Source organism: Lacerta agilis, chromosome 3, assembly GCF_009819535.1.
Source record: "Lacerta agilis isolate rLacAgi1 chromosome 3, rLacAgi1.pri, whole genome shotgun sequence".
Taxonomy (NCBI): domain Eukaryota; kingdom Metazoa; phylum Chordata; class Lepidosauria; order Squamata; family Lacertidae; genus Lacerta; species Lacerta agilis.
In genome coordinates, this window is record NC_046314.1 from 23,795,438 (window position 1) to 23,822,927 (window position 27,490).

Genomic DNA, 27,490 nt, shown 5'->3' on the forward strand with positions numbered 1-27,490 from the left:
TAGATACCTGGGCACACTCTGGGTGAAACTCTCTCTTGGAAATAATCATATGGAGCCAGTGAAAATCAAAGCACAGAAACCCAAAGGGACATTGATGAAGTTCTATTACAATAAGGGAGGTCAACCTGTTGAATCTGCCCTAAATATATTTGGTAGCAAGGTGCTTACTCTAATGCTCTATGGCGTTGAAATCTGGGGCTCTGGTGAAAGTTTTGGAAACTGCAGAGCAATTTTTTTTGAAGCTATACTCTCTACCATCAGGAATATCAGCAACTCATCTTCGTATAGAATCTGGGTGGCCAAAAATTAAGGGAAGAGCAGACTACACTCAGTTAAAATATATCAAAAGAATGGCAACTATGCCAATTGGGCATTTTCCTGCGCTGTGCTATATATTTAAGTGGCCGATAACCAACTCTGAAAAGCAGCTTGTCAAGATTTTTAGACTCTTATTTTTCCAGAACTGAGCTCTGCATTGACCTTGAATAAGTGCCAACTAAGGGATTGGCTCTTCTGGGCAGAATCCAGAAAGGATCTGCAACTAATTAGAAACAACAAATTGGTATCCTTGGTATCCTCTCCTGAGAACAGAGCATTTTAGAACTAGTTATCCGACCAAACTCTCACCAGCTTCCTTAAGAAATGCCTTTACAGCATTCAGGTGTGTTTCCAAGTGATGCCCCACTACAGCCTTGGATGGCAGCCAAAACAAGGTCCCATATGCAGACAGACTTTTTATTTGTGGCCAGCCTCAGGTGAAAGACATCACTCATTACCCGTTAGCCTGCGCCTTAGAGAGCCAAGAGATCACTTTCTGAAACCTCGGTTCACACAAGCAAGCAGGTACAAGCTGGCAGAAATGGTTTGGCTTCTTTTGAGAGACAATAGCAGCTTCGTAACACAGGGAGTGCCGCTCTACACACTGGCTGCAAAATAAAATAAAATAATCAAGAAAAAGGAGTTTAATAAAAATCACTCTAAGTTGTTGCGGCGATTCAAAGTTTTAATCTAAAACCAAGCTAGATTTAAGCTTGTTGGTGTCTCTGGTATCGTCTCTCTCTTACATCATGGATGCTGGCTTATATTATGGATGTATGTTCTGTATTATTTTAAGTAATACTATTGCTACAAGTTTGTCATAGCCTATAGCTAGAGCAATAAACTTATTATGGTAACTAGATTTTTTTTTTTTTTTAAAAAAGTGCATTTAGACACCGTTTTAAACAGGAACCGTCCTCCATATATATATATAAAAATCTAAGACTATGATTGTGACAATTTACTGGCATAAAGCGATCTAAATTTCAATCACACAACATACACTGGAAGTGTGCTTTTTGTACTATAGCAAGCAGTCCAAACCCACACAAAATGGGTGCACCTCTTGTGGATCATTACTTTCTCAATCTGTCCACAGTGATTAGCTATAGAAAGAGGCAGATGGAAAACTTGACTGCTGCAAATTCCACAGCTGTGTCTGTCATTTCCAGGGCTACTTTGTTAAGTCTCATATATGTTTGTTAACAGCTTGAGGCTATTAAATTCATGGAGCCTGAGTGCATTCTTATGATTAGCATTTGCAACTCAGATAATATCACCAGTGTCCTGGCAACAATTAAGAATGACAAAAACAGAATCACATAAACATCCAGCCTTCTGAATCCAAGGAAGGGGGGTGGGGGGAAGGAACCAAGGCTTAAAAATGGAAACAAAAAACTCCTGCCATTCTTGTATAACAAGAACACACTTGATATATCAGGATGATGCAGCTGTGTAACTAGGCACAATCTTTTCTTTTGTTTTCATATTTGTTTTTTTTAAAAAAAGATAAACTACAGTTTCTGGATGTCAGTGAAAAGAAAGGAGCTTGCAAGAACTTCTGGAGTGCAGCCCAGTGGGTGAAGTATAGTAGCTGAATAGAAGCTGTGTGACTCAAGAGACCAGGAGGGTTGGCTTTTTGCAACCGATTGATTTCAGCAATGTGAAGGATACAATAAAAGTGATATTGTTCACAGGGAGGCTGAGTGAATGAGGCTTGCTGCCTGAACAAGATGGATAAGAGGTGGCGGCATGGTCTCAGCACCCAAAAGGGCAAAGGAAATGCATTTTAAATGGATTAAAAGGTTTTCTTCATCTGTGCACCAGAAGCCCGAAATTCGGAATTAACCATCAATGAAGCGCTTTAACGATCGTCCACTATCTCTGTGAAAAGCCTGCGGATCCACATGCCACTTTTTTATGACCACAAAGTTACATGACTCGGCAGTCATTACAGAAAGACCCAGCGGGCATTAGGATTGTGGGTCGTAATAAGTACAGCAAGTCTCAAAAGTCTACCATAGGTTTATTGAGCACTCAGCACTGTTAAGACACGTTATCTTCATGTGGACTCAGTATGAATCACCATATGACTTTGTCCATCTAGACAAGAGTTTATTTTACGCTACAAAATCCAGTTTTCAAAAAAAGGGGGGGGGAATGGCATTTTCCCTATGTTTGTGGTGCAGTTCATCTAAGAGCTGAAGAAGTAAACTTTAAAAACTAAGCAGTGGCTTGTTTCTGACAGAATGAGTTATCAAAGCAAAAATGTCACGGAAGGTTACTGTAACATGTGGGATTGCTGCCTACGGACCAAAATAGCTACTCTGGATTGAGGCCTATCAGTAATTCTTGAATATAAGCCTGATTCAGATGGCTTCTCACCTGTGATTATAAGCAATTTGTATCATTCAGCACAATGAAGATTGTTGGAATTTGTACAACAGGTATATGTCGCACATGCTAAGTGACAAAGCCTAACATCCTCTCAAATTAAAGGATTGTTATTAGAAACCAAATTATTCACAGAACAAGTGCTATTTTATTTTCCCTTTAATGAATAAAAAAGCTGAATTGACTTGCTGTGTGTAGATAAATATATTCGAAAGCAACAGTACAATGCAAGTGTGGCAACAGCACATCCCTTTTCCAAAATGAATTGGGAAGTACAACTGACTACCACTTGGGACAGCCACCTTCTTCTCACGCTTTGAACTCAGCTGACCAATTCACTTTTCAACCAAAAAGGTAATTTTACAACACTTGATGTCTTGAATCAAGAATCTAGACACTCAGAACAATCTAGTTGTCAAACCTGAAACTGAAATATGAGGAAATCCCTATGGACCATTCCCAACTCAAAGCAAAAAGTATCTATCTCTTGTTTGAACAGCATTTGAAACTAGCATGCCTACGTACTTCTGAGGAAAGAGGTAACAAGGGGAAGTTCTGGTGAGGACTCAAAAGACTCTTTTGGTATGTTTAAGTTGATCTGAGATAGGGCCTTTCAATCAAGGATATGCCATTGTAGTTTGACCTGCTGTTATGACACTGAGCTGTTATTTAGGAATGATATATATAACCATAAAACAGTAGTCAGAAAGTGCTCTGACATCTTTTTTTATTACCGCTTTTGGCAGATGCTGCTGAACAGGAAACCCTTATGAGCAGCCTGATGTTTAAATTCTCTTCCTGCAAAGCCATTTGGTGATGAAAAACAAAAAAGACCATATATATATATATATATATCTTGATGTTTTTATAAAAGTTGGAATTCTAAACTTCCAACTTGGGTGTTCATCAATATGCAGATGACACCCAGCTCTACCTCTCTTTTAAATCAGAACCAGTGAAGGTGGTGAAGGTCCTGTGTGAGTGCCTGGAGGCTGTTGGAGGATGGATGGCGGCTAACAGATTGAGGTTGAATCCTGACAAGACAGAAGTACTGTTTTTGGGGGACAGGAGGCGGGCGGGTGTGGGGGACTCCCTGGTCCTGAATGGGGTAACTGTGCCCCTGAAGGACCAGGTGCGCAGCCTGGGAGTCATTTTGGACTCACAGCTGTCCATGGAAGCGCAGGTTAATTCTGTGTCCAGGGCGGCTGTCTACCAGCTCCATCTGGTACGCAGGCTGAGACCCTACCTGCCCGCAGACTGTCTTGCCAGAGTGGTGCATGCTCTGGTTATCTCCTGCTTGGACTACTGCAATGTGCTCTACGTGGGGCTACCTTTGAAGGTGACCCAGAAACTGCAATTAATCCAGAATGCGGCAGCTAGACTGGTGACTGGGAGTGGCCGCCGGGACCACATAACACCGGTCCTGAGAGATCTGCATTGGCTCCCAGTACGTTTCCGAGCACAATTCAAAGTGTTGGTGTTGACCTTTAAAGCCCTAAATGGCCTCGGTCCTGTATACCTGAAGGAGCGTCTCCACCCCCATCATTCAGCCCGGACACTGAGATCCAGCGCCGAGGGCCTTCTGTCTGTTCCCTCACTGCGAGAAGCAAAACTACAGGGAACCAGGCAGAGGGCCTTCTCGGTAGTGGTGCCCGCCCTGTGGAACGCCCTCCCATCAGAAGTCAAGGGAATAAACAACTACCTGACATTCAGAAAATACCTAAAGGCAGCCCTGTTTAGGGAAGTTTTAAAACTGTGACTTTGTATTGTATTTTGGTATTTGTTGGAGGCCGCCCAGAGTGGCTGGGGAGACCCGGCCAGATGGGCAGGGTATAAATAATAAATTATTATTATTATTATTATTATTATTATTATTATTATTATTATTATTATTATTATTATTATAAACATTTTCACTTCCATGAATAAGAATTCTTACAATTCTCAGTGAAATCCAATTTTGAACAGTAAAGTCGGAAGAAGAATGACTAAAACATCTTAAAGCCTGTGGATATGTAGAATGAAAGTTTTTGATTGTATTCTATTGGAAACAGTGCAGTCTGACTCAGAAAAAGATTAAACATAAAGAGCTATGTAAAATAGATACCTGAACATATACACTTTTTATATAGATTATTTTTCATACACATAACAAAAAATGAAACAATATTGGTAAAGAAGTCCTTTGGTTTCTTCAGAAATTTCCATTTACATGTGCATTTATCTGCACCATTGTCCCAAAGACCGAGTAACAATAAACTCTAAAGCAACACTAAAACATAGTGAGTGAATAAGCAGAATGATTTGTGAACACCAAAAGCCATCCAAAAGGAAAAGCTCTTTTACACAGATGTTCTTGGAACTTTAGCAGGACTCCAGTAGGAATTCAATAACTAACAAATCCAACAAAAGCTCTCACCATGTGTGTAGCTTTGTCATCTGCATTTCTACATATGGTACTGGAAACCGTAGGTTTGCAGTAAAAGAGAATCAAAAGTGTAATGGCAAATGTATTCGAAAGAGCAAAAGGCAGAATCGGTTTCCAAAATCAACATGGTGCGTCGAATTGAAGAGGAAAGATCTCAACCCTCTCAACCTCCTTGTTTAGAAATAAGATATACTGTGACTGTTCCTTCCCTTAATGTGTCCTAGATTAGCTTTTTAATGTGTCCTAGATTACTAGCTTTTCTGAATCTTTAACAAGACAACGCTCAAAAGAATGTCAACTGAAAAGTAGGTCCAACTGAACCCAATGAGTCTTACTATCAGGGATATAGGATTGAAATCCTAATATTTTTACACCGCAATATTACGTATATTTCATATTTGTAAACAGGGATCCCCAACTAACAACAGAAATATATGGCAATTTTAAGTCTCAGTTCAGAAGTAAAACCATCTGTATCCTCTTCGCACCATGCCAAGGGATTAGAAAGCCATTCAGTAGTGTATATTAGAAATGTTTTCAGAGATTATAAATAAGAAAGACGAGAGGAAGATGGCAGCAGATTTGTCACTGCAGCTGCCAGGGCGCAATGAAAGGAAAGCTTGCAGACCCTAACATTTCTCCAGTTTCCAAGTCATTAGCTGTTGGGTCTTAAATGTTCATTCAGTTTTCTTTTCAAAGGAATCAGCTGGCTCTTAGCAACAGTAACAGCCCCAGAGCAACAAGCATCCAAACCTGGCAACCAATGAGAGGAAGACCTCCCTTCCCCCCAACATTTGAGAAATTCCATTTCAGCTGAGCCAGCAGTCACTCCACAGTTGCTCTGTACAGCCTTGAAATTTATTCCCATAGCTAAATGTAGTAGAACAAGTTGATTATCCCCACCTTCTCTTGAAACAATGGCAAAGGGACCTTGTTTACTTGACGTAACATTCTACTGCAGTGTTGTTGTTGTTTTAAAGCCACCAGGCACAACCAGAGTTTTAACTGAGGCAATGCATTTTTGCCAAGCAAAGTGGTGCATCTTTTCTGCCAAAAGACCCTGCAGACTGACCTGGAAAGGCTCACATACTTTTTACTTTACCTCTTGACACTGAACTGCCTGCAAAAGAAGGCATAAATATTTTTATGAGGCAGAAGTGAGGAATGCAATGGTGCTGACTTTGAACAATAAATAATAGCTCACAGTTCAGCCATATGCAAACCAGTGGAATAGACTGGAAAAACTGGAGCTTCGGCACACATTTTAGCCCCGTTTCAGGTAGAACACGGATGTGCTGGCTTGTCCTACCCCCCCCCCCTTTCCACTGCATCCTGAGCCCCAAGCCAACCCCTCACCATGCAGCGTTCAAAATTTGCCAGGCACGAAAAATGGCAGATGAAGCTAATGGACTATATGGAACTCGCTGAACTGACCGCGAGACTCCGAGACCAGAGGGAGGAGAAGGTGCAACAGGACTGGAAGAAATTTAAGGACTATTTAAAAAATTGTGTAAAATTGGACATTTGAGCAGAATTAGCTTGGTGAATTGGCTTTAGCTAGTTGATGTTAGATAAAATTGTATACAAGAAGTATTGTTATGAATGACTTAAATGTTTAAGAATGTTTTAGGATAGGTTGTTTAAGTAATGAATTATATTCGAATAATTAATGCCCTAAAGACTATTAAGAAGAATGGTTAATGTTAAGAAAAAAAGATACAAAGTTACTAAAGTATATTGATATTGAACGCAGCTGAGGGAGCGGGGGAAGTCCCCCCTTTGAAGAAGATAGAAACTAGAATTGAATAAGGATAGTTTATTGTTCTTGTTTATGTAGGTAAGTTTTCTTTTATTCTTTGTTGTTTTTGTTTAAAATGTTTATTATGTTTTTCTTTTTTATTGTTTATTTGGGTATGTATTGTGTTATTGTTGTTCAATGTGAAAATAATAAAATATCTTTAAAAAAAAAATATTGCCAGGCACATTTTGTACCTATCTACTGGCCACTTGCGACCAGGTGAAGATGCCCGGGCGCCAGGATGCAGCTGCATGCCTGGGGATTCTTGGATCATGACCGTTTTCACACACTAACAACACATCCTGTAGAATTCTATCCGTTATATTTTATGTGCACAATCAGAATGAATTTCAGGAACCAAAAATTCATCTTTTTTTTTTAAGCTACCTGGTCCAAAAATGGCAACTGTAACCCTGGTTTAAGGAGCAATTTGGCACCTAGCTTATATAGTTTCCAACACTGTCTCCGTGCATTGGGAGGGAAAAAAATGTCTGCAACGGAGAGCTTGCTGTGCTCCTCAAGGCTACCTGTGCAAAGCAGAACCCTGAATGTGCAAGATTCTAAATCGCAGGATAGGAGGAGGTCCCATTTAGCAAAGCAGGTTCTTTGCTACAGACCTTTGTTCACGTAGCACAGGGATGTCCAACAGGTCGATCTCTGGCTCCCTTTCCTTAGCATCACTAAAACTGACTCCTGCCATGCACCCTCGCCCTACCCTCCATTATTGTATGATCTCTGGAAGGGAAGACAGAGCTTTCTCTGGATGCTGTTTTGATCCATAGCGATCTTTCTGTGAGTGACTATACTCCTTTGTCCCTTGCCTTTAACCCCCCCCCCAAAAAAACGGGGGTAGATCACTGAGCTGAACCCCCCAAAAACGGGGGTAGATCACTGCCAGTTTTTAATTCTGAAAGTAGATCGCAATCGGCCACCCCTGAGTAGCACATGAAGGATGACTTGAGACGTGCTGCAGATGGAGGAGAGGGTGTTCATGCTGTCCACTCATCACATGAAATGAAAAGTATCTCTACAGGGCTACTCTGTGTGCGGTTTCACATTCCTCTTTCTTCTGGGAGGAGTAAAATGTAATTCAACATTTCTGAACAGTTTATTTCAGATAAGAAGCAGTGTTGTTTTGCATGGGTGATGCATGGCAGACACAAAACAGGAATAACTGGGAATTTTGAAAGGATCTTGAAAGCACTCCTTTTGGGTTCATCATACCAATCATAAAGTCTGATTGCAACTTTTTATATTGGGTTTGAAAATGGTGAGAATCATTGAGAGTTAATTTAGCCCTTCTACCACAGAAATTTGTTGTTTTCGTAATTTGATCCCACCTTTCTTTTGGAAAATGAGACTCAGGATGGCTGTGTGTGTACGCACGCCAGAAACACCAGCACCAGAAACCTGGTATAACACCATAATTTTAAAAACCTGCATAAAGCACACACACACACAAAAATGTCTTCTAAAAAATCGTTTTGTTCCACCTTTTTAGTATGCTCTTGATATTTTATGGGCCGCTAGCCACTCTCAATTTCTTTTTAGAAAGAAAAGTGGGATCAAAACTGGAAAAACAAATTCTCTTGCCTTTGTGAATGCTAGCATACTATTTGACAGCAAAAGTTAACTTTGCATATTGCGCATATCTCTAGGAATGACTTCCATGGGGAAGATTCTAGGGGTGTGCATCTGCTTGCTTTTTTTTTGCAGTGGCAACACAGGTTTCTATTTACCACAGAAGACAACACATTTTGAAGGGAAAGTAAGCAAGGCAGCAAGGAATACATCCTGCCTCAAACAGCACCACCCCTGCATAAAAGGGGTCAGAATACATAGCAGACCTTATCGATCTAATCAGAGTGCCTCAACTGAGAACTGAAAAGGAAGCATCCTGTATCAGAAGTGTTAATCAGAAATTGGAATCTTTGATGGGGGGGTTGGGGGGGGAATGGGATCATGTACCCAACCTCCACATGTTGGTCACAAGCACTAGGCTACTATGGTCATACAATGTTACACAGGTAGATAGGAACACATCTGTATTCTGCAGTGATGGAGAGTACAAGTTACACATTTCGAAACTACAGGTGTCGGGTTGTACATATATAAGTTCCAATCCATGCAATAATAATAATAATAATAATAATAATAATAATAATAATAATAATAATTTGTACCCTGCCCATATGATTGAGTTGCCCAGCCACTCTGGGCAGCTTCCAACAGAGTATACAAAAACACAACAGTACACCACAGCTTCCCTATACAGGGCTGCCTTCAGATGTCCACAGAACGCCATATAATTATTTATCTCTCTGACATCTGACGGGAGGGCGTTCCACAGGACAGGTGCCACTACTGAGAAGACCTACCGCCTGGTTCCCTGTAACCTCACTTTTCACAATGAGGGAACCCCCCAGAAGGACCTCGGAGCTAGACCTCAGTGTCTGGGCTGAATGATGGGGGAAGAGATGCTCCTTCAAATACACAGTATGCAGGAGGTCTGCACAGGACTATAAAAGATTACTGTGAAGAACAAAAGTAAGCATATGCACAATTGCTTGTGTGAAGAAGACCTCACAACTGTAATGAGGTATTACAGGAAATATTTATAGAGGTAAGCATAAAAACACAGCATGCATGGCATACACACACACAAAAATCAGACAATGATGAATAAAGCATGCTCATTCATGGAAGGAATATACAAGGGACACTAAAAAGGCAACAACTACAGACTCAGTTGTTCTACAAAAAAGCAAAGCCATTACTACTGAGCAGAAAGGAAGCATAGTTTTCCAATTACTACTTAGCTCCACTCAGTAAAACAAAAACCAAACAATGAACTGAAGATTAATAAAAAATAAAACAAAAACATAAATGGAAGGATGAAAAGCAAAATAAAAAAGGAGATGAGTTGTAGAATATGCAGACAGTTCAGATGAATTTGAACAAGCAGCATTTAGTGACTTAAAGGAATTATTTGGGGGAGGAATGTATACACATCATTAGGATTTATCATTAAATGCATGCTAAGAGAAGCCTTGGACATGGGTGGCGCTGTGGGTTAAACCACAGAGCCTAGGGCTTGCCAATCAGAATGTCGGTGGTTCGAATCCCCGCAATGGGGTGTGCTCCCAGTGCTCGGTCCCTGCTCCTGCCAACCTAGCAGTTCGAAAGCACATCAAAGTGCAAGTAGATAAATAGGTACCACTCCGGCGGGAAGGTAAACGGCATTTCCGTGAGTTGCTCTGGTTTACCAGAAGTGGCTTAGTCATGCTGGCCACATGACCCGGAAGCTGTACACCAGCTCCCTCGGCCAATAAAGCGAGATGAGCACCGCAACCCCAGAGTCGTCCATGACTGGATCTAATGGTCAGGGGTCCCTTTACCTTAACAGAAGCCTGGACAATGGAAATAATAGGTCTTGTTTTTCACAGAAGGAAAAAAGAAGAGCAGTGAAGAAACAGCACAGCTTAGGGAGAAATCATTTGCATGATATCTGCCAGCTGAGAGGACACAGGATCTGATGGATACATCAGATACATCACTGCCACAAAATTAAGCCAGCAGAACAACGCAAATGCATCAGCAGAACAGATTAAACAAGTTGTGTTTGGGATGGAGGCAGCGAAAGGGAAGAGCACACTTAGAACCAAGTCCTATACCTCTTGAGTCTACTGTCATGTGCCTGTCAAACAGCCCAGCCTCGCACCGGCTCCAAATCCGCAGCTTCAATGGGAGAAGGTGAATTTCAAACAGTTGTGCCCATGTGGATGACCAACCCATTCATACCACTGCAGCAGAGCATACAATTTGGTGGAATTCAGCACCCAATCACAGCACACCACTACCAATGTATAAATCCTACATCCAGAGAACATAGCTCATGGCACACAATGTTAATCATGCTTAGAGCTCCCGTGGGGAAACTATGGAGAAAGGGCATTTTGTCTTCAAAACCCTAGGGTTTTGAATACATTGCTAACAGCAGCACAAAACTTCACTCCAACAACTGGGAGAGGGGCAGAGCAGAGCACCCCACACAAGTAAGCAAGGGAGAAGGGGGACCCTTGCTGATAAGTACAAGTACCGTACTGCAACTATCTCCCATGTCTCTTCCCTCTTTGACATAAGTGAATACTGTGTCTTACCTGAGCTGCATGGGTTGGACTCTTACACACTTACACACACACAGCAGTGAGTAAGCCCCACTCCTCCACCACAACCTGGGGTGCGGGAGAGAACATCAAAACCCCACACAAGGCAAACAAAGAAATGAGATTTGTTGCAAATCGTACCTACAGAAAATATCTCCATGTCAGCCCAACCCCACTTTGCCCCATGAGATAATGGTATTTTGCCCCAACTGCATGGCATAACAACACTTTTCTGTCCCAACAGCTGGGATCAAGGAATGCACTGTGCTTCACCTGCAGTGAAGGTCTCTGTTGGCAAAGGCCAGGCACTCTGGCTTCTGGCAACGGTGGTTGGGAAAAAACAACAAGAACCCAGAGGCAAGGAGCAGAATAAGCTGCACACAGAACCCCTGTAACATCAGTCACTGTCGTTTATGCCTCCCCCCTCAATAAAACAGGAGGCACCACTCACTTTCCCCTCTGCTCTCCCACCCCCTTGCCGATAACTATCCCCAGAGATTATGCCTTCTTGTTTCTTATTATTTTCAAGCTTCTTCCTTTCCTCTCTACAGATGACTTTTTAATGGGTACCGTGAATAGGGCCAGGAAACCACCCCATTCCATGTAGACCCTGAGGGAGGCCCACCGGATTTCGACCAGGATGTAGCTAGCCCTTCACTGAAAAGTTGCCTACCTACATGCAGCAGGCAGGTTCTTGCATCCTGCTTGCATCCCCCATAGGAGATAGGAGGGCAACAGCTGGGGATAACCAGGGACCCCACAATTGCTCATCATCTCCACAACTGCTGAAGGCACAGGATCCCTGCTAGAGCAACCGGCAAACAGCCCCAGGCTTCTGTCTTTGTCCTTTTGAGTTAGGACATATGAGTTAGGAGGTGTGGACTGCAGTCGCTGCGTGAGTGAGGCCTTCTCTTGACTCTAAGCAACACAGGAGGTGAGGAGCTCCTGTTCTTACCATGACAAGGCATGTTTTGAAAACATCTCTCTTTGAAATAATCTCTCTTTTTACCCCAATACCATGGGACAATCTACATAGGCTTCCTGGCCAAGAAACAAAACACAAGTGCGCTATGTGTTTTTAATTGATTCCAGAGACAAAGGAACCAAGAAGGAAACAGGTGAGAAGGGTCTTTTGTGTGTGATCTATGGCACACATGTGACTCAAATCCTGGAAACAATTGCTCCATGCCAAGATAATACATTTGCTGAAAGTTATAACCAATGCTATTTTCACCTGCTTCATACTATCATTAATTAAAATTCTGGCTAACGGATGATTCTGATGTGAAAAAGAAATTCACTTTTTTAAAGGACTTTAGGCCAGATCAGCTTAAAGTTCAGCTCCTTCCTTTATGCAACTACTTAGTAGTGCTCTACTAAAATATATTATTCAGATCACAGATTACAAATCATTATAGCTCTTAAGGCAAGCTGTCATCCCAAAGGTGAGGTAACAAGTCAGTAAGAATCTGATGTGCATGTGGTGGAATACTACTTCTCAACCCCGACTGAAATAGTCTTTTGCTTAGAAGAAGAAGAAGAGGAGGAGTTTGGATTTGATATCCTGCTTTATCACTACCCGAAGGAGTCTCAAAGCGGCTGACATTCTCCTTTCCCTTCCTCCCCCACAACAAACACTCTGTGAGGTGAGTGGGGCTGAGAGACTTCAAAGAAGTGTGACTAGCGCAAGGTCACCCAGCAGCTGCATGTGGAGGAGCGGAGACGCAAACCCGGTTCCCCAGATTATGAGTCTACCACTCATAACCACTACACCACACTGGCTCTTATTAAATGCAACAATTAATGACAATTTACTGTGACGTCCGGGACGCGGGTGGCGCTGTGGGTTAAACCACAGAGCCTAGGGCTTGCTGATTGGAAGGTCAGCGGTTCAAATCCCCACAACGGAGTGAGCTCCCGTTGCTCGGTCCCTGCTCCTGCCAACCTAGCAGTTCGAAAGCACATCAAAGTGCAAGTAGATAAATAGGTACCGCTCCGGTGGGAAGGTAAACGGCATTTCCATGTGCTGCTCTGGTTCACCAGAAGCGGCTTAGTCATGCTGGCCACATGACCCGGAAGCTGTACGCCGGCTCCCTCTGCCAGTAAAGCGAGATGAGCGCCGCAACTCCAGAGTCATCCGCGACTGGATCTAATGGTCAGGGGGTCCCTTTACCCTTTACTGTGAGGTCCACCAAGCCCCAGCAGTTTTAATCAAGTATTTTGATCTTTTATTTCTGATTTCAGACATATGTTTCCATGACAGAGGACAACAACATGAAGTCTCATTCAGGGCCATGCACAACTTGGCATTACAGGAAACAGTATAAAGAACACTGATCAATATAAAAGCCCTCTGTAAATGTACTTGGTTTTAAATGCAAGAAACATTCACCACCCACTTCCTGTACTAGTCAGTTAATTTTTCTTTCCTTTTTTTACAGCTTCTGCGGGATTACTCAGATGCTGCCAAAAGGTTGTGCACCAAGCCAAAGGTTCAGTTAGTGGCAAAATAATTCCACTTTTTATTTTCATACATATTTGTTGTCTGAAGCATTCTTAAAGGCCTTAAAATAATCTAAAATCTGTTTTATACAATAGGATTCACAGCTAAATTGTGCATTTATAAAGTTGTGCCCCTAACATATTTATCTGGAAATAAGCTTGAATAATACTTCTGGGTAAAGCTGTATTGATCAGTGTGTTTCTCCCTTCTAACAGTATTTCTGTGAAAGTCTTTTTTGTGAAGTCTTTTTTTAAGGCAAAGTAACGGCAGAAGTTGAAGGGCGCTTACTAAAACATATCAGTGCCAAAAAACAGGTCTTTGGAAATTCCAGGCATCTGGTTGCCTAGAAATTTAAAATATTTATTCTTTAACAGATATGTAGTCTACTTTTCAATATACTTCACACAGCAGCTTACAATCGCTTATAAAATACGACCTATAAAATATAATATAAACTATTTAAAGTATCTACTTCACAACAATCCTAAAGGTAAAGGTAAAGGGACCCCTGACCGCTAGGTCTAGCCGTGGAAGACTCTGGGGTTGCAGCGTTCATCTCGCTTTACTGGCTGAGGGAGCCAGCGTTTGTCCACAGACAGCTTCTGGGTCATGTGGCCAGCATGACTAAGCCGCTTCTGACGAACCAGAGCAGCGCACGGAAACGCCGTTTACCTTCCTGCCAGAGCGGTACCTATTTATCTACTTGCACTTTGACATGCTTTTGAACTGCTAGGTTGGCAGGGGCAGGGACCGAGCAACGGGGATTCAAACCGCCGACCTTCTGATCGGCAAGCCCTAGGCTCTGTGGTTTAGACCACAGCGCCACCCACGACCCACCAGACAACAATCCTAGACCAGCACAAAAGCAACAAATAAAACTAACAAATGCCCAATATGCAGATATCAGTCCAGAACACCATTTTGCATTAGGCACTGAAGAGAGAGGTGTGCCTGATGATATCACATGGAACTGAATCCCACAACTGCAGTGCCGCCACCAAAAAGGCTCTGCTCCACGCAAATGCCTGCCTTGTGCAGGCCTGGCTGCTGCAAACTTGATGCAGGCTTGAAGACCTGTAGGAATCTGAATCAATTTTCCAGATATCATAAAATGTTAAATTTTAGGCCCCGTTTCTGCAGTTTTCAAAACTGCCATCATGACTTGTTGTGTAACTCAGACACAAGAATAACAAAAACTTAAATAAGTCGCATAAACAGAACACAGCTATAACTTCACCTGCCTAGATAAACTGCAAGCTATTAATTGTAAATTTTGCTTAGGGTATTAGTAAAGGTACAGTAAAGGGACCCCTGACCATTAGGTCCAGTCACAGACGACCCTGGGGTTGCGGCGCTCATCTCGCTTTCTTGGCAGAGGGAGCCAGCGTACAGCTTCTGGGTCATGTGGCCAGCATGACTAAGCCACTTCTGGCGAACCAGAGCAGCGCACAGAAACGCCGTTTACCTTCCCGCCAGAGCGGTACCTATTTATCTAATTGCACTTTGACATGCTTTTGAACTGCTAGGTTGGCAGGAGCAGGGACTGAGCAACGGGAGCTCACCCTGTTGCGGGGATTGAAACCGCCAACCTTCTGATCGGCAAGCCCTAGGCTCTGTGGTTTAACCCACAGTGCCACCTGCGTCCATTTATTAGTACCCCAATGCAAAAAATGTAAAAATCTGAAGAATCCCAGGTAAAATATATTGCCGGGTTTTTGATCATTGTCTCCCTAAGAGACTAAATGACTCCTGGGCAATAAACCAACTATGGTTAGTGTTTTTAATGTGACATGTATTTTCCCTCCTGACTGATATGCAATCTTGTTAATTTTCTTCAGCATGATAGAAATACATTGATGCTGGATTGTTTTGTATGAGCCAGCCCAACAATGAGGTAGGGTGAAGGACCCAACTCAGGTGGCAAAAGTGGAAGAGGCGGCTCCACATGCCCCACCAGAATGCTTCCTTTTTCTGAGTCTTGGCAAGGGATGGGCATTCTAGTTCATGGCACTGCTGCTGGACAAACATTAAAGCCTATCTCTCGCTGTGTTTGGCAAGAGGGAAGGCTTTCCAGGGCACAGCAGAAGTGGTGTTGGGGCAGGGGCGTGCTGGCTTGGGTACTCAAGTGCAGTACAAGTTAATTGTTGGTGTGCTTTACAGCCCAAGTCATCCTGTATATACGAATATGAATACAGTACTCATAACAGTATACTCATAACAGGACACAGGTGGCGCTGTGGTTTAAACCACTGTGCCACTTGGATTTGCCGTGATATGAATCCCCCTTGCTGGATCCCTGCTCCTGCCAACCTAGCAGTTCGAAAGCAGGCATTCATGGAACTGCCTTTTCCAACCTTGCATCTTGGTCTGAGTCTTGCACATGCTTCATTTTGTAGCCTGGAAGATCCCAATAGTATTCAGAGAATACTTACAGTGACATCACTGTGGTTCACACACAGTTATGTTAAGTTTGGCATGTCCATAAATCTCTGCAAGATCAGGAGGCTTATGTTCTTCGGGTATAATTGAGCACAGGCTCTGTTCTGTATATTTTACAGCTACCCACATTAAAACAAAGATGAAAGTATCCCCGAAAGACCCCTTTCTTGCCCGAAGAATTACGCCACACCTAAAGTCACTAACAAGAATCATGTTTGAAAACTGCTCAGAAGTGGTTTGCAGGGAGGGGAACTCTTCAAAACCCTTGCGTTTCATGGCCGTGTTTCCTTTTCAAAGAAAATGTATAAATCCACAAACCCTCTGTCCAAAATACACACAGCACTGTTTCCAGTCAACATGCCCAGCTATGGCAAGTACCAATAATAATAATAATCAACAAAAATGATAACGGTCCCCAATTATTGCAGACATATCCCAGGATACCTTTTAAAACAGACATTCCTGAAATCAAACAGAACTGAGGGATGAATGGAAATCTACAACAAAGAGGCTTGGGAGGCCAAGCTACTTGGAAAAGCCACACAGTTCATGCCAGTGGCTACATTCCTAAAGAGGACAAAGCCACACAAAAGGTCTCGGAGCTACAGAGATCAAAACTCTCATCCAGAAAAACCAGAGCAAAAGGAAGGAATAAACGGAACCACAGAGCAGAGGGGTGTTGTGTGTGTGTGTTTTCCTCCCGCGAAACTTCTCCAACAGTGGAGCCGTCAATGAAATCAAACGGGAAAGCAAAAACCTCCATCGAGGTCACCTTTTTAAGGAAACCAAGGGTGGCTTGGATCCTTCCCGAATTCCCTGGACGTTCAAGATCAGCTCCGCTCCTTCCTACCACTTCTTCTGCATTACTGGGCTGCGGGGTCTCAACCCAAGGCGTCCAAACTTAAACTAGCTTGTGGACCTCAGCCAACATGCCTGTGTAGACAAAACACGAAAGGTGGCGGCGGCGGCGGCGCGGACAAAAGAGAACTCTGCACGGCACCGGTAGCAAGAGCAGCCGGGAACGAGCACCCAGACCCAGACCCGACAGGGGCTGCAGACAAAGGAGTGAGCTGGTTGCCGCAGCAGCGGTCGTGGTTCCTCTCCCCCCCCCCCCAAAAAAAGCCTCTCCTTTCCTACCCCTCGCCATTGCCAGGTATCCTCCCCTCCCTGGGAGCCTTGCTCAAACCCCGCGCGATAGACGTGGCTGTTCACAGGAGCCAACTCTCCCCCGATAAAATATTTGAGCCCCCCCCCCAAAAAAGTTGCCATTCAAATAATTGGTGCGCGCGCCATGTCTTGGGATCGATTATGCGGGGCGGAGCTTTCCTCGCGCGTCCACCCCCCTCCCCGCAATATTTTATTCAAAGTTGCCCCCCCCTCTCTCTCTCTCGACCCCCCCCCCCAACTTACAGGATGGTGGTCTGCGGGGACACGGCGGGGACGCTCTCGAGCATGAGGTGCATGCAGCGCACGGTGGTGCGGAAGCAGAGGCAGCGGCTGGGGCACCAAACGCTCCCCCTCGGCGGAGGAGGCGGCGGCGGCTGCTGCTGCTGCTGCTGCGGGGAAGCGAGGGGCAGGAGGCTCCCGAGCAGGACGCCGAGGCAGAGCCCGGGGAAGGCAGCACCCGCTCTGCGCCGGGCCATGCCGTAGAGCAAAAACCGAGCGGAGGGGAGGGCGGGGTGGGGGCTTCAGAGGGGAAAGAGAAAGAGAAGGGAAAAATAAAAAAAAGGAAAGAAGGGCGAGGAGAAGTAGCCGAGGCAGCTCTCGGCTCTGCTGCCGCTGCTGTCGCTCCGGTGGTCGAGCCGGCGGCGGCGGGGGCTTCAGGAGGCGAGCCAGTCGCCAGCGCGCAACCCGGAGGGGGAGGAGAAAGAGGGGACGGCGGCAGGAGGGGCCGCCTCAGTCAGCCAGCCAGCCAGCTTGCTAGAAAGCAGGCAGCAGCTTCACCACACCGAGGCTGGGGCTTCTGGCTTCGCTCGCCTGCCTGGAGCAGCGCAATGGAGGGGCGAGGAGGGGGCTTCTGGTGGCCTCTTCTTCCACCCACCCGGCCGACAGGCGCCAGCGGGGGCAATGGCTGCTGGGGTTTTTTTCCCCGCCAGCTGCGAGGGGGAAGAAGGGGAAGAAAACCTCTTACGGCCACCACACCTGGCGGAGGGAAACACAAAAGACCCCCACTTCCGGCAGGCGTAGCTCAGCTGTGGTCGTGATGACGACAAAGTGTCTCCTTGCAGCCACTTATTTTACAAGCTTCTACGGGGTGCAGGGCACTAACCGCTCTGCAAATGGTTGCCAGTGTTGGTGTTGGACCTATAAAGCCTTATGGCCGGGCTCAGGATCTCAATACTTTGTGGACAGCCCCTCTCCATCAATAATTGTCATCTGACGCCCTTCTCTATGTCCCGGCCTTACCCCCCTCCCCCCATTCAGAAGGTGGCAACAAGTGAATGGCCTTTTCTGTGGTGGCTCCTGGATGGTGGAATGCTATGCTCTCCCCAGAGAGGCTCACCTGGCGCCATCATTACCTGTCTTTAGGTGCCAGGCGAAAACATTCCTCTTTACCTATGGTTATTAAATACTACATGGCCTGAAAAGATGTGGGGAGAGAACTCTGTATTATTATGATTAACTTATTATTGGGCTGCCTGTCAGTATGCTTTTACTATGTTTTTATCTTTGATGTTTTGCAATGTAGTTTCTAATGTTGTACACTGCCCTGAGATCTTTTGATAAATGGCGGAAAAAGAAGAAGTGGCATGGAATATAAAAGTGCTCCCCCCCCCATGTTTAATCATTTCTTCATGAAGTGGCAGCGCTTGGGAGGCAGAGGGAGATGGCGATGGGAGAAGGGGTGTATGTGTGAAAGCCACTTCCCCTACTTCATTGGTCATGTCTGAACATATCTCCCGAGTTACATTTCCATTAATATCTGTGCATGAAGAAAATGGTCACTGAAGGAGAACCTTTGCATATCTCTGTGGTCCCAGTAGGTGTGGGGTCATCTCTGCGTGCGGATGGCCTATTGCTGCCGTTCCCAACCTTGGATCCCCAGGTGTTGTTAGCAACATTTGGGGACCCAAGATTGAGAAAGGCTGGGCCTATTGCAGGCATCCCCAAACTCGGCCCTCCAGATGTTTTGGCACTACAACTCCCATGATCCCTAGCTAACAGGACCAGTGGTCAGGGATGATGGGAGTTGTAGTCCCAAAACATCTGGAGGGCCAAGTTTGCCTATGCCTGTATTGCATTGTTTTGATCCCACTCGTCAGACAAATAAACCCCAAGAAGAACCTTTTCTGAGGCAGGCTCTGAGTTCTTTGCAGCTGCAGATTTCCTTTCACACAGCTGCTCCAAGGACTCACACAAGCCTCCCCATCTGTTTTTAATGTGTCAGGGTGTGTCCCTTGAACATAAGGGCAGGTGAAAGTGCTCCGGAATAGGTTCTTCAGAACGCACCCAGTAATTCCACAAGCACGTTAACTCCTTACTCCCGTTAAGATTTTGGAAGGGCTTCCAAATCAAAGGAGTTGTTTCCAGATGGGCTTTCCTGATGTTGCACTTGGTGCCTATTGCCCCACCAAGACTGGCATGTGGCCCTGAAGAGCCCCTCGGGTTAGAAAAAGGCGCCCCATCCCTGACTTAGCTCTTTAACACAAGGCTTGAAGCTAACGTCGTTAACCTGAGTTGCCAGCCACTTTGAAGACTCAGTATGGTGAAACAGCGAGACACATTTTTGTGTGTGTGTGTGTCCTTTGGTTGTGAGTTACAGAACATCATCTGAAACACCTGGGCTGGGAGTAGCCCTGACTGAACTCAGTAGGGCTTACTTATGAGTAGAGAAGCATACTGTAGTGTTTGACAGGAATACTCCATGGAAGGCCACTTATACTTTTGAACTACAACTGCAGCAGAGAACTGTAAACAAAACATACAGATGGGAGCACCATAATGGAGGCCCAGGTGCAATGGAGCTGCAGGGATGTGGGTGGCACTGTGGTCTAAACCACTGAGCCTCGGGCTTGCTAATCAGAAGGTCGGCAGTTCAAATCCCCGCGACGGGGTGAGCTCCTGTTGCTCTGTTCCAACTCCTGCCAACCTAGCAGTTTGAAAGCATGCCAGTGCAAGTAGATAAATAGGTACTGCTGCGGTGGGAAGGTAAACGGCGTTTCTTGCACTCTAGTTTCCGTCATAGACGTTCCATTGCGCCAGAAGCAATTTAGTCATGCTGGCCACATGACATGGAAAGCTGTCTGTGGACAAACGCCAGCTCCCTCAGCCTGAAAGTGAGATGAGCACCGCAACCCCATAGTGACCTTTGACTAGACTTAACCGGTCAGGGATCATTTACCTTTTTTTTTTTTTACCAGCAGGCAGGGAAGGAAGTGCCTGCTCACACATAAGACCCTGTAAAGACACAAAGCACCAATGTTTGGGATCAAATAAGGCCACAACTTTTACTGATTACAGATGTAAGCTGGTTTTCGTGCAGGCATTGGGTGTGTATCCTGAAATCAAGCAGCCACCGCCTGATGGATAGTAGCAGTTGACCACTGCCAGGGGTCACTAGCACATTATGTCACAGGAATACTGAGTATTTTCCCTGACTTAAGAAGGAGCTGCATCTATCTATCACCTTCAAAGTTACTCCCTGAGAGTATGATGTATTGGTGAGTGAGTGTGACTGATATTGAACAGTTATCATGAAGTTAATTATGGCAAGGAATAATATTGGTTAGGACCAGATGCTGGAATTGTAATTTTAAACAGAGAAAAACTTCCACAAAACAGTGGCATGTTTTATTCTCTCACTGAAACTTACAGAATATAATTTGAAGCAGCTTGTTATCAGAACCAAAAGTAAGTGTATCAGAAGTCAAATTAAGTGCACACTCTCTCTCACACACACACACACACTTCCACAAAGTTCAATACTATTTCTAGGTCAACATGAACTTTTTCTCCTGAGTGTTGTGTACCTTGAGGCGGCCAGTGTTAATGTTTATTTAAATGTACTGATAATAATCCAAACGGATGTAATAGGAATGTCCAATTTGTGACATATTTATACTTTTAGTTTTAAACACATAATTTGCTGGCAATGGTCAAAGGGAAGCTAACTTCTGCCAAAGTCAGAATGATGCATATTGTGTGTTAGGAAATCTTAAGAAGTAAAATAGAAAAAGAAAGACATAATTTACATCTGGAGCAGATTTTTGTATATTTATCCTTTGCCTGAAACAGGATGTTCTGTGTCAATAAAGATTATGAGGTTATGGCAAAACGTTGTAGAGCAGGATTTTGATAACAACCAATGATTCTAATATCCAATTAGCTTTTGGGGGGGGGGGTGTTTTGGCTTTTGGAGGAGTAGAAAACCTTCAACTGATTGCTTCTCCTGAAAGCCAACTATTTTCCAGGCACTACTCAAGATGTATGTAGAGCAATTGGAAGATAAAGTCTAAGTTGGCTGAAGCTAAATCCAGAGGTGGAGGAGCTAGCCAAATCTTGGCCAACAGAATTCTTACCAGTTATTATCTTGGCAGACCTCCTTCTGGAGACTAGTCTTCCAAGAATGAAAGATGATTCCCTACTTTCTGGATAATCCAGACAGCACAACTTTGTTCCTTCCCAGCAGTACAATCAGAGGCAAGTCCTGGCAACATTTGAGTCTTCTGTACAGGAAATGGTGTGATAAATATGCTAGAACATATCTAAAGAAAAAACAATGTTTTGATGTAGCTATTTGAGTGGTAGCTCAGTAGGAAGAACAAAGATTACCAGGAGGAAAAGTGAAACACAAATGCACGACAGATATGAACCTGAATGAACAACAATAATAATACATTTTGTAATGTGAGCAGCCGGGGAAAATATTTAGGTATTTCACACTACGGTCAATTTCAGAACTTTGCAATCGAAAGCAGGTTCACAACGTGAAAAAGGCTTGCATCATAAGTAAGACATCTTTCATGCCTTGTCTCACAAAAATCTGGAATCAAATCAATATGGTTGTCCATTTTAGGCGATTGAAATAAATTCTGGATAAAAATGATTGGGGGGGGGACGTTACCTCAAGATGACTTGAAACCAGTGAAGTTGTGCTTATTTCTGGCAACTAAAGAACTATTCAGATTCGGGCTACAATTTATTATGTGTGTTTTTTTGTCCAATACTGCCACTTGCTGGTTTTCTCTCCACACTGCTACCATCTTCAATTGGTTGCCACATGAGTAAGAATGCAGTTTATGGAAGTTTTAATTTCACATGGTTATCATCACGCAGCATAACATTCCAGACGAAAACACATGGGGCGAATTTGCTTCAGGTTGGTCCTGGCAGCAAGCTGCATATATTTAAAGAATGCATAAAGCCCCAGGATTAATATAACCAGCATTTAAAAATTATCATTTCCTGTTTTTCTTACAAATTAACACAACAGTCATCTATGGATATTCTTTTGCTTTCTATATATAGTTATTTATAGAGAATTCTGGGTTCCACCCCCACCCCTTGGCAGAGAATATTTTAAAAGAGAAGGGACCTCTTTTTTTAAAAATGATAGTATCGTCAATGAAAGAATGAATGGATATTTTTAACTCAAGTCTTCAAAAACAAGAAGTAAATACATACATACATACATACATACATACATACATACATAGAGAGAGAGAGGACAATTTGTTGGTCCTCATCTGGTGCCAGGCTGAGTTCAAGACATACGAAATACAGCTCAGGTCCAGTCTACGTTAGAGATTGCTTTATCCTTTGTACACTCAGCAGATCACTGTGGTCTGTGGGAAAGTTTCTCCTGCAAATTCCAATGATCTCAGAACTCAGGGTAGGGCTTTTAGTTTGGCTGCCCCTGATCTGTGGCATGGCGTTCCTGTCAAGATATACCAGGCACTCACTCCCTGCACTTCCCAGAAACAATGGAAGACCTTTTTTTGTCCTCATAGGATTTATCAGCTGGGTAAACAGCTCTTTGCCATGGGTGTCTTAATTTGTATTGTTTAATGTTTGCTTCAGGACAGATCCTGAAGTTGAGGCTCCAGTACTTTGGCCACCTCATAAAAGAAGACTCCCTAGAAAAGACCCTGATGTTGGGAAAGATGGAGGGCACAAGGAGAAGGGGACGACAGAGGACAAGATGGTTGGACAGTGTTCTCGAGGCGACTAGCAGTGTGAGGCAGTGAAAGATAGTGGTGCCTGGCGTGCTCTGGTCCATGGGGTCACGAAAAGTTGGACACGACTGAACGACTGAAAAACAACAATTACTTTAAAAAATGCATTGGCTGGTTTTTTGTTTTTTGCTTTGTTTTGTGTTTAACTGTTCTTTGCTGTTTTTATCGTACATCACCTTGAAATGGTTGTGTCAAAGGTGATTACCGAATTCCTGAGGGATCTCTTGACACTTTAAAACAAACATCTACTGAGAACCGTGGTATTCTTATAGAAGTGTATTTTGCATTTTCATCATTTGCTATCATACAGTAGATGGTCAAGTCTCAGCTTTTGAAGCCTCAGTTGGAAAGCGTGCAGAAAAAAAGATATATATATTTAACTCTATGTATGTGTGCATACATGTGCAGGGGGTAGTAAAATCAAAATATGGGAGTGGGGAACATGGGACATGGAATAAACACCAGTGATGAGAACCTGAGCCCAGTTAAGTGTAAGTAGATAAGGTGCAGGTATTGAAATGATAATAATGATACCTTGCATGTAAAAGATGTAGTTGTCAACAATTCTGAGTAAAGAGGAGCTATTAAAAATGTAGGTTCTGAAAACTTGGGTTCTACTACACCAGGTTGGTGTTTCTAAGAATGCGTCTGTTGAGAAATGAAGAATCTAGCTAGAAAATGCAAAACATACACACACACACACACACACACACTGTATTTTTCTGTGTATAAGACAATGTTTTTGCTTAAAAAAAGGCCAACATTGGGTGTCATCTTATACACGGATAGTGAATGCAGAGGGGGGACGTGCAATTAATGGCAGCAACAAGCAGGAGATTGGCAGCGGTGATTGGTGGCTGTGGCAAGGTCTGCTGGCAATTGGGCAGGCAGTTGGCAGCTATAGCGAGTGGGCAGACAATTGTTGGTTGTGGCGAGGTGTGCAATCAGCAGTGGCGTAGGCAAGCAACTGGCAGTGGTGGGCAGGCGGGTGAGCGATTGGCGGAAGTGACCTCCCCCCCCCCCCAAAAAAAGCTAAATAACTTAATTTCTTAATTTTGGGTTTTAAAAATTAGGGGTTGTCTTACACATGGAAAAATATGGGGTGTGTGTGTTTGTGTAGGATGAGAATTCAGTTATTAAAAAGGACAAAGAAAGGTGCCAATGCACAGTTTGGCTGAATATATGAGACTGCCAGTACCTTGGGTGAAATCAAGAAAGGTAACAATGGATCAGAGAACAGCTGTGCTACAAATGTGGCAACACGTTTGTTTTATTTATTCATTTATTTATTTAGAGTAAGATGTGTTCACATCCAGCATGACAAAATTTGTACAAATTTCACAATTTAAAAATGAAGTTATCACAGCAACTTGTGATTTCACACATTTATAGCAAAATTAAAATGTCAACAAACCCATGCCGTGTAGTACAAAAATAAATCAAACCTCAGTTCCACAGAGAGCACAATAAGTAGTTTATACAAAATTCTGTCTTAATAAATGAGCACTTAAATCAAACTCAAGAAAAATGAACAATAAGTTAGAATAAATAAAACTCTGATGACTCACAATAATTTCAGATGAAAGGTCAGCATTCTAATATGTGACACTTTTTTGTGTGTGATCCCTATATAATAGTCACAGATATCTTTTGATTTGATATTATGTACCAACATTAGATGAGCAGCGCGGATTTGTGCTTAAAATCCCTTTTTCCCATTGTACATAGGTGATAACGATAAGAATCCAAAACTGATACTATCTATTACTCTACGGAAAGCATTACTATATTGGCAAAGAAGCGGCAGACACAATGCAGTGGAAAAAAATGCATATGCCCTTATGAACAATGAGAGCCCTAAAAGGAGGCTAGGGCAAAAAGTACAATATATATGGCAGAAGGTGAACAACAAGCACCTTGCTTCAGCTCTCAAAAAGGCAATTCTAAGCATGGCAGCTACAACTAATAGCACAACAGAAAAAGGAGGGCACTATACAGAAGAAGACACTGCAGAGCCCCAAAAGTAATTACATAATCTTCTCCCAGCTAGTTATTAAAGTCCTCGTGGAAAAACTGTAAGCTTTTTGTACAGTGAATAGTATAAAGTGCCGCTGGGATATACATATATTTATACATATATATATATACCGAGGTTGAGTATTGTATCAGAATATTTGTTGTGAGATCCCTGTAGCAAATATTATTGGACGAGCCCACATCGGCTTCCACTCTAATTTGTTCAAATTTAGTGTCACAAAGCGAATGACACACGAGATTGCACACCTCCGTATGGATATATAGGGCAAGGTAAGTGCAAATAGTCAACTGGCACATTGTGGGGACAATGACCCTGTAAGTCCTGTTCTGCTAAAAATATTTTATTTTATTTATTATTATTATTTTATTATTTTTTACAAAACCCATCTTTTTTATTTTATTTTTCATAACAAAATTTTTCAAAGTACTTTTGTACTTTCTGCATAACATCAAGACATGGAAGGAAAAGATATGCTATCAAATCGAAATCAATTCAACATCCGACATACACGACACGCCATCTGAATTACTAATTTAAATGGGAGGGGGGGGGAACCAAAAATGCCGCAAGAAAAAGTGGTCTTATGCATACATATAGTGCAGTTATTTTGAAGAAATAACAATCAAATCTGAAAAGTACAATACGTCTTTTTTTTTAGCTTGAAATGATGCAATTTAAAGCAAAAAGTGCCAAAGTATATTTAGTTACATTAAATTTTCTGATTGCATTCATTCATTCATTTATTTTTATTTATTTTTTGCAATAGGTAACAGTAGAACAAATAGATAGCATATGGAAATGCCACAGGAATAATGATTGTACGCCAAAAAATAATAACCATAACCCCAGAACCAAAACAGTAAAAAAAAAGGAACAAGGTGAAAAAAAATCAGGTTAACTGAACCGCATTCTATTTCCTACGCAGCGTAGCAATGAATCCAGGCCAGTAACTACTGTAAAGATAAAACTTAGGAGTTCATTCCCAAATTAAAACCTTTTTTTAAAAATGGCAATATTTCTTTGAAACGATTGCCTTTGTATTAGGAAGGAAAGACTGAACTTCTGAAAAGATGAACTACAATGCTGTAACAGATAACTCAGAGGGAAACTCTAGGAGTCCTGGAGAGACAGAGGATGTTGGCTCCAAAGTGTATTTGAAAAGAAAAGTTGATATCTTCATGTTGTCCACCTCTGATAGAGCTCCTGTCATTATGGAGGTTCCCATATTCATACCATGTAATGCTTAGAAGTTAATTAAAAAGTGCTGTTTAAGCTGCTTTGAATCTTCTCTGTCAAGTTTCCATGGCTTGATGTTGTCTTACAATAAATTACTCCTTTTACATCTCACATCTAATTCATGCCCTTTGCTTGGAATTAAAACAAAACAAAACAAAACAAACAAAACAAAACAAAAACCTTCTTTTTATTGCCCCCCGCCACATACCAACCTCTGAAAACAAAAGTCACACAATATTTCAAGCATTGTTCAAAAATAAAGCATTTTTGGCAACCAAATCTTGCTATGAAACAATATGCACACAAAATGTAATTTCTTAAATCCCATAAAATCCTCCAGCAATGAGACAAAATGAGAGTGTTTAAAAAGTGGCCGCAGACTGCAACATTGTCATTCAAAGCGGATTTTCTTTTTTCTTTTTTTTTGTCCATTTCAGTTCAAAATACTAAAACATTTAATCACTAAAGCATTAAAAAGAATTTACACTCTATTTTGATCAGCTTACCTCTTCAGAAATATATTTACCCCAAAAATGTGCATACATTAGCAGCTATAAACATTACATGGCATATCACACTATGTCAGCTTATATGAAAACGTACAAAATGTGAATGTATTCAAAAAACTATTCTGCAGTTACTATCTTTAAAGCAAGACATAAAATTATCATGAAGTCTTGTAAGCATAACACTGTTTTAAACAGAAAGAAATATATAACACTTTCTGGTAAATTACAGCAGCAAAAAACAAGAGGCATCTTTTTTTTTTAAAGGTAAGATTTTTTTCACCACTACAGCAGCTGCTCACACCTGAATTCCTCTCACAGCCTGTTTTATATTTTCCAGTAGGGCTTTATTTTCTGGACTCTGATAACGATCTTGATTTGTATACATGTCCGTCAAAGTGGTCACGTAAGCATCAAAATTTTGTTCATTGATTGGTTCCTACGAGATATTAAATAGTAGTTCATATACAACTTTTATTTGCTTAATGG

General features: G+C 42.7%; 2 protein-coding genes across 18 annotated transcripts in view; both read right to left on the bottom strand.

Moving 5' to 3' along the window:
* Positions 1-17,709, bottom strand: part of PXDN (peroxidasin) — a 76,089-nt gene extending 58,380 nt beyond the window's left edge. For 2 of the 3 annotated variants that reach the window (XM_033143024.1, XM_033143023.1), the window contains exon 1: positions 17,457-17,709. In XM_033143024.1, coding sequence (XP_032998915.1) covers positions 17,457-17,689 — 233 coding nt within the window. In that variant the 5' untranslated portion in view covers positions 17,690-17,709. Of the gene's footprint in view, positions 1-17,183; positions 17,217-17,456 lie in introns of those variants that run through there. The other variant, XM_033143025.1, reaches the window with a different exon arrangement.
* Positions 17,710-25,658: 7,949 nt separating this feature from the next.
* Positions 25,659-27,490, bottom strand: part of MYT1L (myelin transcription factor 1 like) — a 264,817-nt gene continuing 262,985 nt past the window's right edge. For all 15 annotated transcript variants that reach the window (XM_033143037.1, XM_033143039.1, XM_033143041.1 and 12 more), the window contains one exon: positions 25,659-27,440. In XM_033143037.1, coding sequence (XP_032998928.1) covers positions 27,300-27,440 — 141 coding nt within the window. In that variant the 3' untranslated portion in view covers positions 25,659-27,299. The remainder of the gene's footprint in view (positions 27,441-27,490) is intronic.